At 42.3% G+C, this 13,080-nt stretch overlaps 1 protein-coding gene across 5 annotated transcripts in view; it reads left to right on the top strand.

Annotated features, from left to right (window-relative positions):
* The window catches only part of mcoln2 (mucolipin TRP cation channel 2), a 105,025-nt gene that overhangs the window by 69,470 nt on the left and 22,475 nt on the right, over nucleotides 1-13,080 (top strand). For 4 of the 5 annotated variants that reach the window (XM_084162967.1, XM_084162966.1, XM_084162965.1 and 1 more), the window contains 5 exons: nucleotides 6,347-6,496; nucleotides 7,005-7,106; nucleotides 7,407-7,529; nucleotides 8,744-8,950; nucleotides 12,530-12,669. In XM_084162967.1, the coding sequence (XP_084019093.1) occupies nucleotides 6,347-6,496; nucleotides 7,005-7,106; nucleotides 7,407-7,529; nucleotides 8,744-8,950; nucleotides 12,530-12,669 (722 nt within the window). The remainder of the gene's footprint in view (nucleotides 1-6,346; nucleotides 6,497-7,004; nucleotides 7,107-7,406; nucleotides 7,530-8,743; nucleotides 8,951-12,529; nucleotides 12,670-13,080) is intronic. The other variant, XM_084162968.1, reaches the window with a different exon arrangement.

Genomic DNA, 13,080 nt, shown 5'->3' with positions numbered 1-13,080 from the left:
TTTTGAAATGCATCCACGTTCATAATCATAACCGATGTCAACACTCATCAATTATATTACATAGCTAGCTATTAAAATTATTAGCAGTTGTTGATGTTACACATGTTTGCTAAAAAGTTACAAACGCAACGTTTGCCACATAGTAACAAATAGCAGGTGCCAGGCTAACTAGCTAGCCAACTACAGTTGTGCTAATGTTTGCTGGTAAATCTAGCTTTAGGTGGCTGGGTGTAATGTAGCTTGCTGTTTAGTAGCCATATCTATGAATAAGAAGAAGAGGTTTTACAATCGAGATACAATAGATGTCAACAACTACAGACCAGTATCCTTTCTTTCTTTTCTCTCAAACTCTTGAGCGTGCCGTCTTTAGCCAACTCTCTTGCTATCTCTCTCAGAATGACCTTCTTGATTTAAACCAGTCAGGTTTCAAGACTGGTCATTCAACTGAGACTGCTCTTCTCTGTGTCACAGAGGCTCTCCGCACTGCTAAAGCTAACTCTCTCTCCTCTGCTCTTGTCCTTCTCCTCTGTCTGCTGCCTTTGATACTGTGAACCATCAGATCCTCCTCTCCACCCTCTCCGATTTGGGCATCTCCGGCGCGGCTCACTCCTAGATTGCGTCCTACCTGACAGGTCGCTCCTACCAAGTGGCGTGGCGAGAATCTGTCTCCGCACCACGTGCTCTCACCACTGGTGTCCCCCAGGGCTCAGTTCTAGGCCCTCTCCTATTCTCGCTATACACCAAGTCACTTGGCTCTGTCATATCCTCACATGGCCTCTCCTATCATTGCTACACAGACGACACACAACTAATCTTCTCCTTTCCCCCTTCTGATAACCAGGTGGCGAATCGCATCTCTGCATGTCTGGCAGACATATCAGTGTGGATGACAGATCACCACCTCAAGCTGAACCTTGGCAAGACGGAGCTGCTCTTCCTCCCGGGGAAGGGCTGCCCGTTCCATGATCTCGCCATCACGGTTGACAACTCCGTTGTGTCCTCCTCCCAGAGTACAAAGAGCCTTGGCGTGACCCTGGACAACACCCTGTCTTTCTCCGCTAACATCAAGGCGGTGACCCGATCCTGTAGGTTCATGCTCTACAAAATTCTGAGAGTACGACCCTGCCTTACACAGGAAGCGGCACAGGTCCTAATCCAGTAAACCCGTCTGGATTACTGCAACTCGCTGTTGGCTGGGCTCCCTGCCTGTGCCATTAAACCCCTACAACTCATCCAGAATGCCGCAGCCCGTCTGGTGTTCAACCTTCCCAAGTTATCTCACGTCACCCCGCTCCTCCGCACACTCCACTGGCTTCCAGTTGAAGCTCGCATCTGCTACAAGACCATGGTGCTTGCCTACGGAGCTGTGAGGGGAACGGCACCTCCGTACCTTCAGGCTCTGATCAGTCCCTACACCCAAACAAGGGCATTGCGTTCATCCACCTCTGGCCTGCTGGCCCCCCTAGCTCTGCGGAAGCACAGTTCCCGCTCAGCCCAGTCAAAACTGTTCGCTGCTCTGGCACCCCAATAGTGGAACAAGCTCCCTGACGACGCCAGGACAGCGGAGTCACTCACCACCTTCCGGAGTCACTTGAAACCCCACCTCTTTAAGGAATACCGGGGATAGGATAAAGTAATCCTTCTACCCCCCTTACCCCACCCCCCAAAAAAAAAGAAAAAACATATTGTAAAGTGGTTATCCCACTGGCTATAAGGTGAATGCACCAATTTGTAAGTCGCTCTGGATAAGAGCGTCTGCTAAATGACGTAAATGTAAATCTCCGATTGTAAAACCTTTTTTTGGTCACTCCACTCCAATCCCTTTTTCCACATTTTGTTACGTTACAGCCTTATTCTAAAATAGATTAAATAGTTTTTTTTCTACAACTTGATTGGAGTCCACCTGTGGTAAATTCAATTGATTGGATATGATTTGGAAAGGCACACACCTGTCTATATAAAGTGCATGTCAGAGCAAAAACCAAGCCATGAAGTCGAAGGAATTGTCCGTAGGGTCTCCGAGACAGGATTGTGTCAAGGCACAGATCTGGGCAAGGGTACCCAATGGTCACTCTGACAGAGCTCCAGAGTTCCTCTGTGGAGATGGGAGAACCTTCCAGAAGGACAACCATCTCTGCAGCACTCCACCAATCAGGTCTTTATGGTAGAGTGGCCAGACGGAAGCAACTCCTCAGTAAAAGGCACGACAGCCCGCTTTGAGTTTGCCAAAAGGCACCTAAAGGACGTTCAGACCATGAGAAACAAGATTCTCTGGTCTGATGAAACCAAGATTGAACTCTTTGGCCTGATTGCCAAATGACTGGAGGAAACCTGGCACCATCCCTACGGTGAAAGATGGTGGTGGCAGCATCATGCTGTGGGGATGTTTTTCACGGCAGGGACTGGGAGACTAGTCAGGATCGAGGGAAAGATTAATGGAGCAAAGGACAGAGAGATCCTTGATGAAAACCTGCTCCAGAGCGCTCAGGACCTCAGAATGGGGCGAAGGTTCACCTTCCAACAGGACAACGACCCTAAGCACACAGCCAAGACAATGCAGAAGTGGCTTCGTGACAAGCCTCTGAATGTCCTTGAGTGGCCCAGCCAGAGCCCGGACTTGAACCCGATTGAACATCTCTGGTGAGACCTGAAAATAGCTGTGCAGCGACGCTCCCCATCCAACCTGACAGAGCTTGAGAGGATCTGCAGAGAAGAATAGGATAAACTCCCCAAATACAGGTGTGCCAAGCTTGTAGCATCATACCCAAGAAGAACTGAGGCTGTAATCGCTGCCCAAGGTGCTTCAATAAAGTACTGACTAAAGGGTCTGAATACTTATGTACAGTGCATTCGGAAAGTATTCATACCCCTTGACTTTTTCCACATTTTGTTACGTTACAGCCGTATTCTAAAATTGATTAAATAGTTTTCCCCCCTCATCAATCTACACACAGTACCCCATAATGACAAAGCAAAAACTGTTTTTTAGACATTTTTGCAAATGTATTATAAATTAAAAACTGAAATATTACATTTACATAAGTATTCAGACCCTTTACTCAAATAAAATTAAAATTAAATGAAATGTTATTTGTCACATGCGCCGAATACAACAGGTGTAGACCTTACCGTGAAATGCTTACTTACAAGCCCTTAACCAACCATGCAGTTCAAGAAATAGTTAAGAAAATATTTACTAAATATACTAAAGTAAAAAATAAAATACAAGTTAACACAATAAAATAACAATAACGAAGCTAATATACTGGTACCGAGTCAATGTGTGGGGGTAAAGGTTAGTCGAGGTAATTTGTACATGTGTCCTCCCGAGTGGCGCAGTGGTCTAAGGCACTGCATCGCAGCGCTAGCTGTGCCACTAGAGATCCTGGTTCGACCGGGAGACCCATGGGGCGGCGCACAATTGGCCCAGCGTCGTCCAGGGAGGGGGGAGGGAATGGCCGGCAGGGATGTAGCTCAGTTGATAGAGCATGGCGTTTGCAACGCCAGGGTTGTGGGTTCGTTTCCCACGGGGGGCCAGTATAAAAAAAAATGTATTCACTAACTGTAAGTCGCTCTGGATAAGAGCATCCGCTACATGACGTAAATGTAGGTAAGGGTAAAGTGACTATGCATAGATAATAAACAGTGAGTAGCAGCAGTGTACTTTGTTGAAGCACCTTTGGCAGCAATTACAGCCTCGTGTCTACTTAGCCTCCGTATTTGTTATCGGTCCTGGTGTCAGCTGTAGCCGAGCTTCTAGCTAAATCCAACTCTTTGTTTTGAATCCTCTTCGCTATATTCCAGTTGAAACATGTATGGTTGAATGTCACCATGTAGCTAAAGAAATGCTCCATCGTCAAATTCATGTTGATGAGTTGAATCACTTGAAGCCATTGCGTTCTGGTCAGTTCTTTCAGTTTTGCCCAAAGGATTGTGTTGTTAGAGTCCGCCTCCCTTTTAAAAAGACTGCCTTGGGGGAGGGAGAGGGCCAGAGCATGAGGCACCGCCCCACAGGAGTTAAAATGTGTCAGCTTGTATATTTAGAAATTACTCCGCTGATAGGAACATCATTGAAAGATGTTTAATGGCTTTATCGAACAAGGACAGCCATACACACGCACAAAAACGTATAGTGCGATCACATAGAGTCTTCGTGAAATGCCACAAAGCAGGACTACATTTATTTTCAGATCTCCCCCCCATCAATACACCGGAAGCCGTCATAGGGTGTATAATTTAGTGCACGAAGCCCAGACGTGCCTTCCTCCTGGGCATTGATGTGTGAAACACATCTCACTGACCTAGAAATGCCTTGGACATGATGAAAACAAGCCCAGATTCCCCCAGGATGAAATTCCCTTTTAAGGACACCTCAAATATTGCCACCCCTCCCACCTCAGCACAAGTGAGCTGATGTTAGCTACAGTGAGGGAAAGAAGTATTTGATCCCCTACTGATTTTGTATGTTTGCCCACTGACAAAAAAATTATCAGTCTATAATTTTAATGGTAGGTTTATTTGAACAGTGAGAGACAGAATAACAACAACAAAATCCAGAAAAACGCATGTCAAAAATGTTATAAATTGATTTGCATTTTAATTAGGGAAATAAGTATTTGACCCCCTCTCAATCAGAAAGATTTCTGGCTCCCAGGTGTCTTTTATACAGGTAACGAGCTGAGATTAGGAGCACACTCTTAAAGGGAGTGCTCCTAATCTCAGCTTGTTACCTGTATAAAAGACACCTGTCCACAGAAGCAATCAATCAGATTGCAAACTCTCCACCATGGCCAAGACCAAAGAGCTCTCCAAGGACGTCAGGGACAAGATTGTAGACCTACACAAGGCTGGAATGGGCTACAAGACCATTGCCAAGCAGCTTGGTGAGAAGGTGACAACAGTTGGTGCGATTATTCGCAAATGGAAGAAACACAAAAGAACTGTCAATCTGCCTCGGCCTGGGGCTCCATGCAAGATCTCACCTCGTGGAGTTGCAATGATCATGAGAACGGTGAGGAATCAGACCAGAACTACACAGGAGGATCTTGTCAATGATCTCAAGGCAGCTGGGACCATAGTCACCAAGAAAACAATTGGTAACACACTACGCCGTGAAGGACTGAAATCCTGCAGCGCCCGCAAGGTCCCCCTGCTCAAGAAAGCACATATACAGGCCCGTCTGAAGTTTGCCAATGAACATCTGAATGATTCAGAGGAGAACTGGGTGAAAGAGTTGTGGTCAGATGAGACCAAAATCGAGCTCTTTGGCATCAACTCAACTCGCCGTGTTTGGAGGAGGAGGAATGCTGCCTATGACCCCAAGAACACCATCCCCTCCGTCAAACATGGAGGTGGAAACATTATGCTTTGGGGGTGTTTTTCTGCTAAGGGGACAGGACAACTTCACCGCATCAAAGGGACGATGGACGGCGCCATGTACCGTCAAATCTTGGGTGAGAACCTCCTTCCCTCAGCCAGGGCATTGAAAATGGGCCGTGGATGGGTATTCCAGCATGACAATGACCCAAAACACACAGCCAAGGCAACAAAGGAGTGGCTCAAGAAGAAGCACATTAAGGTCTCCAGACATTAATACCATAGAAAATCTGTGGAGGGAGCTGAAGGTTCGAGTTGCCAAACGTCAGCCTCGAAACCTTAATGACTTGGAGAAGATCTGCAAAGAGTAGTGGGACAAAATCCCTCCTGAGATGTGTGCAAACCTGGTGGCCAACTACAAGAAACGTCTGACCCCTGTGATTGCCAACAAGGGTTTTGCAACCAAGTACTAAGTCATGTTTTGCAGAGGGGTCAAATACTTATTTCCCTCATTAAAATGCAAATCAATTTATAACATTTTTGACATGCGTTTTTCTGGATTTCTTTGTTGTTATTCTGTCTCTCACTGTTCAAATAAACCTACCATTAAAATTATAGACTGATCATGTCTTTGTCAGTGGGCAAACGTACAAAATCAGCAGGGGATCAAATACTTTTTTCCCTCACTGTAGGTAAATTGCCGAAACTGGCGTAAGGGGCGTAAAATGCCAGTGAGCCAGTTTTGCGTTGGACACTTCCGCCTTATTAGCGCCACCCGAAAATAGAGCCCTCGGTCTCTTTCTGTGTATGTGAGTCTCCAGAAGTGTCACTCACAATTTCACCATGACAATGTGCATCCTATAGTATTCATTATAAATGCGGTCAAAAGTTACATGGACTTGCTTGTGACATGTTGCCAGTTTTATGAAAACTTCATAAGATGAGCTATTATAACCATTTGTGTGGCTTATTACAGTATACACTGATCTTTCAATTCCTGGCCTCATGAATTTATTCCCTTTTTTTCCAGAGATTTTCCAGGTTCTTCCGCGAGAATTATAATCACAGGGTATGCGAGACTGACCAAAAGGAGTTTTTAAATGGCTGGTATGTTTTGGTGATTGTCAGTGATGCTATGGCCATAGTAGGATCCATATTGAAGATGGAAATACAAGCAAAGGTAATTCTCAAGTCAAATGTTCAAACTCTTTGAAGGAGTTTTAGCTGATACACATTTATTTGTATGTTTTACAAAATATGTTGAATTTGTTTTTGGAAATGTATTTGAATTCTCCTGCTTACTGCAAGATTTTACATATTTAATAATGGCAATAAAGTATTGATGTCTAATCATAAAATCTTCCTATCTATCATATTAGTTTTGAACATGTGGAAGAAATGGGTTGCCATTTAAACCTAGTCAATTACCCTTTGATAATACAGAAGAAATTGAGAAATAAAAATAACTCTAGAAGAGAGGTTGAGAACTAAAAACTCCCCATTGCCTGGGCACAGAATCAATGGGCTGTGGACTTTGGAGCAAGATGGTTGAATCTAGACATTGTAAAACTCCCAGGGACTATTTACTCTAACCTGAGTTTGACTTTCGAGTCAGATTTTTATGACCTGCATGTTAACCATTTACCCCCAGTTGGTATAAGGAAAATGAACTCCTCTCTCCCGTCTAGAGTCTTACCAGCTATGATGTGTGCAGCATCTTTCTGGGGACTTCTACGCTGATGGTGTGGGTGGGAGTGATCAGGTACCTGGGCTACTTCCAGAAGTACAACGTAAGTTTGATCAAATACATTTTATTTATTTAGTGCATTCAAAGATAATTATCCAGTATGAATAGACTAGTCCTGTTCGGCCATATGCAAACTCAGACTTACATAAAAAATACATTGGAAAATACATCTATACCTAACGAAAGTGGTTAAAAACAAGGATGATTCATCAACTAATGGAACACTAATGGAACACTATCTTAAACACTGATTAAACACAGATTTTACGCAGAGTGTGTGTGTGCACCGTGTGCACATGCCTGAACACATATGTGTGTGTGTGTGTGTGTGTGTGTGTTCCAGGTGCTCATCCTGACCATGAAGACTGCCTTCCCCAATGTGATCCGCTTCTGTTGCTGTGCTGGCATGATCTACCTGGGGTACACCTTTTGTGGCTGGATCGTACTTGGCCCTTACCATGAAAAGGTACTGACTGGGAATGGCAATGCCGATACTCATTTTAATTCTACAGTACCGGGCTTCATATCTTAGAGCCATTTCCTGAACTGTACACAACTAAAAGTGATGGTCCTCTGTATCAGTGTGTACCGGCCAAAGTCAAGCGCTAGTAATGTAAATAGGCTTCATGTTTACGCTGTAGCCATACAATTTGATGTGTTGTTATCCATTTACAACCACAAGATGGCAGTATGTATACATGTTGCTGTTTGTTGTTGGTTCTCTAGTTTACTTAAACCTAAATACTAGCAAGGAAGGGCACAAGTGTATTTAGTGATCGTTCCGTTCCAAGAAAAATTATTTACGGAAGACGAGAAACATTGCAGTTGTAAACAAGAGCTCACATGGTGGACTGCAGAATCCTCAAGCTAACTTTAACCTGTATCAGACTACACAGCCCCACTTTATTTGGATTGTCTCCTATAGATGGTCTACACATAGTTAGTAGTTCAAACTATCAATAGCAATTTGCATGCAACACTTTGCTGGGATTAGGGTTAGGTTCAGGGGATTAGGTTTAGGGTTGGGGTAAGGGTTAAGGTTAGGGTAGTGGATAGTTAGTTTGCTGACACAGTAGTTAATATACTGAACAAAAATATAAACGCAACATGGAATCAAATTCATTTTTTTATGAATATATTTTTTTATGTATTCATAAAATTTAAGTCATTTAGCAGACGCTCTTATCCAGAGCGACTTACAGTTAGTACATACATAATTTTCTTTCATACCCCCTGTGGGAATCGAACCCAAAACCCAGGCGTTGCAAACGCCATGCTCTATCAACTGAGCTACATCCCTGCCGGCCATTCCCTCCCCTACCCTGGACAACGATGGGCCCTGGTCAAAAGTAGTGCATTATGTAGGAAATAGGGTGCCTTTTGGGACACAACCATACACTGCAGCCAGGGAAGTCCCCATAACATCAACTCATTTAGACATTGTTTACCATCTGCAATAAACAAGGGATGTTAGAGCTGCCCTCCCACACGTCCCCTACCCTACCTAGATCTATACTGTCTGTCTGAGTGCTTAGATGCTATCGCTCTTTGTTTGTAGTGAGCCCTCTCTCACTCTGTACTTGCTCCCCTCCCCTCTCTCTCTCTCTCTCTTTCTCTCTCTCATCTCTTGCTTTCTTTCTCCTCCCCCTACGCCCTTCTCTTTTTCCCACTTCATCTCAGTTTGAGGGCCTGAGTCGGGTGGCCGAGTGCCTGTTCTCGCTGGTCAACGGTGACGACATGTACACCACCTTCGCACAGCTGAAGGACAAAAACAGCCTGGTGTGGCTGTTCAGCCGCGTCTACATCTACTCCTTCATTTCCCTCTTCATCTATATGGTGCTCTCGCTCTTCATCGCCCTCATCACAGACGCCTACGACACCATCAAGGTACTCAGTCATACATGTGCTGGGTCGTGTTCAGTTGGCACAAAATGGAAGACAATGATCTGAAACGGAGTGAAATGGGGAGGTACTATCTGAACTTGCCCAATAAGGAACGTTAATTTTGTAATCCGTTGCAAAACATTTGGAAACATTTTTCTAAGGTGTGCCTTGATGATCATGACCCACAGACCTAGGTATCAGGTGTATATCCCAGACAATATCACCCCAAATCTATAACTACTGTCCAAAAACAGCTAATTGAGATTTGAGGATGGTTACATGTGTCAACGGTCCATATCAGAGATGTTTTAATGGCTAGTGAAAATGAGGGGCACGGCACATTATTACACATTATTCATTCAAAGGTATTGAATGTAGCCATCAGTGCCCCTTCAAAACAAAATGGTACATGAACACATATTGTACATTATGTGTGATGATAATAAGCAACAACATACATTGAAAGATTAATCAACTGAGGACCCTTTCATGTGTTAATGGAATTGGAATCGGAATTGGAATTAGAGATTTTGTCCATTATGGCATTATTTGATATTCAGACTTTTATGTTTTTTCTATGGGCCCGATTCAGACTTAGTAAATGTACGCCTTTCCTACGCACGCTTTTCCTATGCACTTCTCAGTAGTTGGTATTCAGATTTACCTTATACAGGTGCAAAACGGGCTTTGCAGGCATGTTTACCTTGCCGCGCTGGACTAATTTTATTAAACCGCTGAAAACCCTCCCACTTGCTTGCCAACAGATTTTCTCATGGAGTTTTCATTCAATAGGGGTTTCAGTACATTCATCTAAAGCTAACCCTTTAAATTTGGTGTACCTTTTAATTTGAAATTTGTCGAGAGACTCACTATAATACATGAAGAAAACGATTCAGAATATTAGGGATCAATGAAAGAAAGCTATGTAAATACATGCATATTCATCTCCTTTTCAGCACTAATTGGTAGATTAAAAGAAACTCTGATCTTTTATATTATTAGGGTTAGGAAAGTATTTATGAATAAAACATTTTTAAATGGGTTTGGAGAGCATTCACGTTCAAAATAAATTGGTGAATCAAAAATAAAGTTGTTTGATTCATCCTGAAAGTTGCCATATCATTGAAATATTGGAAGGTGAGAAAAGTGTACAATAGGGGTTGAACAGTAGTCCTATAAATCTTCCCTAATAATCCTCACTAATCATGGAACTGTGATGACAACGGTCCAGTCGTCGTGAACCGTGCGCCAGCCTCCAGGTTTAAACTGCTACGTACACTGTGTACGAAATATTAAGCACACCTTAATATCGATACCAATTTTTTTTTTTTTTTACTGAAAAGTCTGGGCATATAATTAAAACATTCTAGAAATCATAAATCAACTCGGTAGATTTGGCGCTATACTGTCATTTGCATATGGCTACAGAAGCCTATAGCTTGGGTCTCCAAATTTCATTTGGTGTAAGGCCAGCATTTCATAAACTTCACTGTGGAAGAGGTAATATGTTGATAGGCTTCAGTTTGCTGCCATATCACTGGTTTCACATTTGTCTCCAGCGATCATAAGGTAAAATAGATCTAAACAATTGTCATTTATATTTACAATCCCCTTATGCAAACGACTTACTCATTTACGTAGCTCTTATCAATCGCTCTTATCAAGTTGTAAATTACAGTGCATGGAGTGTTACTTCTATCGGGAAAAATAAAGTAGATGTAGTCCACAGGTTGCTCGACCTTATTGTTTCATCGTGTGTAAAGGTGGTGGAATTATGAGGGAATTAAGTCAAGGTCAGAATACGACGTATCTGTAGACACACCTACGCAACACCTTAATGTATTTGATCTTCACCTCAAATGAATAGCGGGTGAATAGCATGCTTGCTTAAGTTCAAGGTCAGAATATGCGTAGACAGAAAAGTGAATTAAAAAGGCAATTACAGTGCCTTCAGGAAGTATTCACACATCTTGACTTTTTCCACATTTTGTGTTACAAAGTGGAATTAAAATGGGTTTAATTGTCTTTTTCTTGTCAACAATCTACAAAAAATAGTCTAATGTCAAAGTGGAAGAATAATTCTAACATTTGTAATAAAAAAAAATAGAACACTAATATACTGTATCTTGATTAGATAAGTATTCAAACGCATGACTCAATACATGTTAGAATCACCTTTGGCAGTAATTACAGCTGTGAGTCTTTCTGGGTAAGTCTCTAATAGCTTTGCACACCTGGATTGTACAATATTTGCACATTATTCTTTTTAAAATTCTTCAAGCTCTGTCAAGTTGGTTTTGATCATTGCTAGACAGCCATTTTCATGTCTTGCTATAGATTTTCAAGCCGATTTTAAGTCAAAACTGTAACTGGGCCACTCAGGAACACTTGTGTTTTAGGTTATTGTCCTGCTGAAAGGTGAATTAATCTCCCAGTGTCTGGTGGAAAGCAGACTGAACAAAGTTTGCCTCTAGGATTTTGCATGTGCTTAGCTCCATTCCATACATTTTTTATCCTGAAAAACTCCCCAGTCCTTAACGATGACAAGCATACCCATAACATGATGCAGCCAACACTATGTTTGAACATATGGAAAGTAGTACTCAGTAATGTGTTGTTTTGGATTTGCCCCAAACATAAGACTTTGTATTCAGGATATAAAGTACATTTCTTTGCCAATTTCTTTGCAGTTTTACTTTAGTGCCTTATTGCAAACAGGACGCATGTTTTGGAATAATTTTATTCTGTACAGGCTTGCTTCTTTTCACTGTCAATTAGGTCAGTTTTCTCCTATCACAGCCATTAAACCCTGTAACTGTTTTAAAGTCACCATTGGCCTCATGGTGAAATCCCTGAGTGGTTTCCTTATTCTCCGGCAACTGAGTTAGGAAGGACGCCTCTATCTTTGTAGTGACTGGATGTATTGATGCACCATCCAAAGTGTAATTAATAACTTCACCATGCCCAACGGGCTATTTAAAGTCAGCTTTTTTTTTACCCATCTACCAATGGGTACCCTTATTTGTGAGGCATTGGAAAACCTCTCTGGTCTTTGTGGTTGAATCTGTGTTTGAAATTCACTGCCCCTAACCAACATACCCGAAGGAAAAAAATACATGAAGAAATGATTGTATGTGTGGGGTACAGAGATGTGGTAGTCATTAAAAAATCATGTTAAACACTATTATTGCACACAGAGTGAGTCCATGCAACTTATTATGTGACTTGTTAAGCACATTTCTACTCTTGAACTTATTTAAGCTTGCCATTTCAACGCGATTGAATACTTAATGACTCAAGACATTTCAGCTTTTCATTTGTAATTAACTTGTAAACATTTCTAAAAATATAATTCCACTTTTACATTATGGGGTATTGTGTGTAAGCCAGTGACAAAAAAAATCTATATTTAATCCATTTTAAATTCAGGCTGTAACACAACGAAATGTGGAAAAAGTCAAGGGGTGTGAATACCTTTTGAAGGCACTGTACGTTCCATTTACGCATGCTTAACTCGGGTCGGAATTCCCCCCAATGTGAATTCAGTTGTCTCATAGTACTTTTATTCTACCCTACCGACAGAACTACCAGAAGAATGGTTTCCCCATGACAGACCTGCAGAGGTTCCTGAGAGAGCAGAAGGATTTTCTCCCTAGTGAGGAGGGCAGCGAGATGGACACAGAGACTGGAATGGGATACCCAGTGCTGTGCTGCTGCAGACGGTACAGTAACATTACCCCATATAATTAAAATGAGTATAACAGACAATCTAATTCTAAGCAAAGTTCTATTGTATGATGATGGTAGTATAGTTTGTTACGGTACGTGGTACGACATTATGGCATGTCATATTGTATGGCTATGTACTATTTGTATTTAACCCCTAGAGTCGATGTCCGCGCCCCCTCAAAAATCTAATTAGCACAATAAAAACATCCCCATCAAAAACCATCAGTATAAGCTAGAGATGTGGTCCTCTGTAGCTCAATTGGTAGAGCATGGCGCTTGTAACGCTAGGGTAGTGGGTTCGATCCCCGGGACAACCCATACGTAAAAATGTATGCGCACATGACTGTAAGTCGCTTTGGTTAAAGCGTCTGCTAAATGGCATATTATTATTATGCATCTCCGGT

The sequence above is a fragment of the Coregonus lavaretus genome (assembly GCF_964263955.1).
Source record: "Coregonus lavaretus genome assembly, chromosome: 6".
Classification (NCBI taxonomy): Eukaryota; Metazoa; Chordata; class Actinopteri; order Salmoniformes; family Salmonidae; genus Coregonus; species Coregonus lavaretus.
Note: the sequence above shows the minus strand (reverse complement) of the source record. Positions and strands in the feature narration are given on the sequence as shown.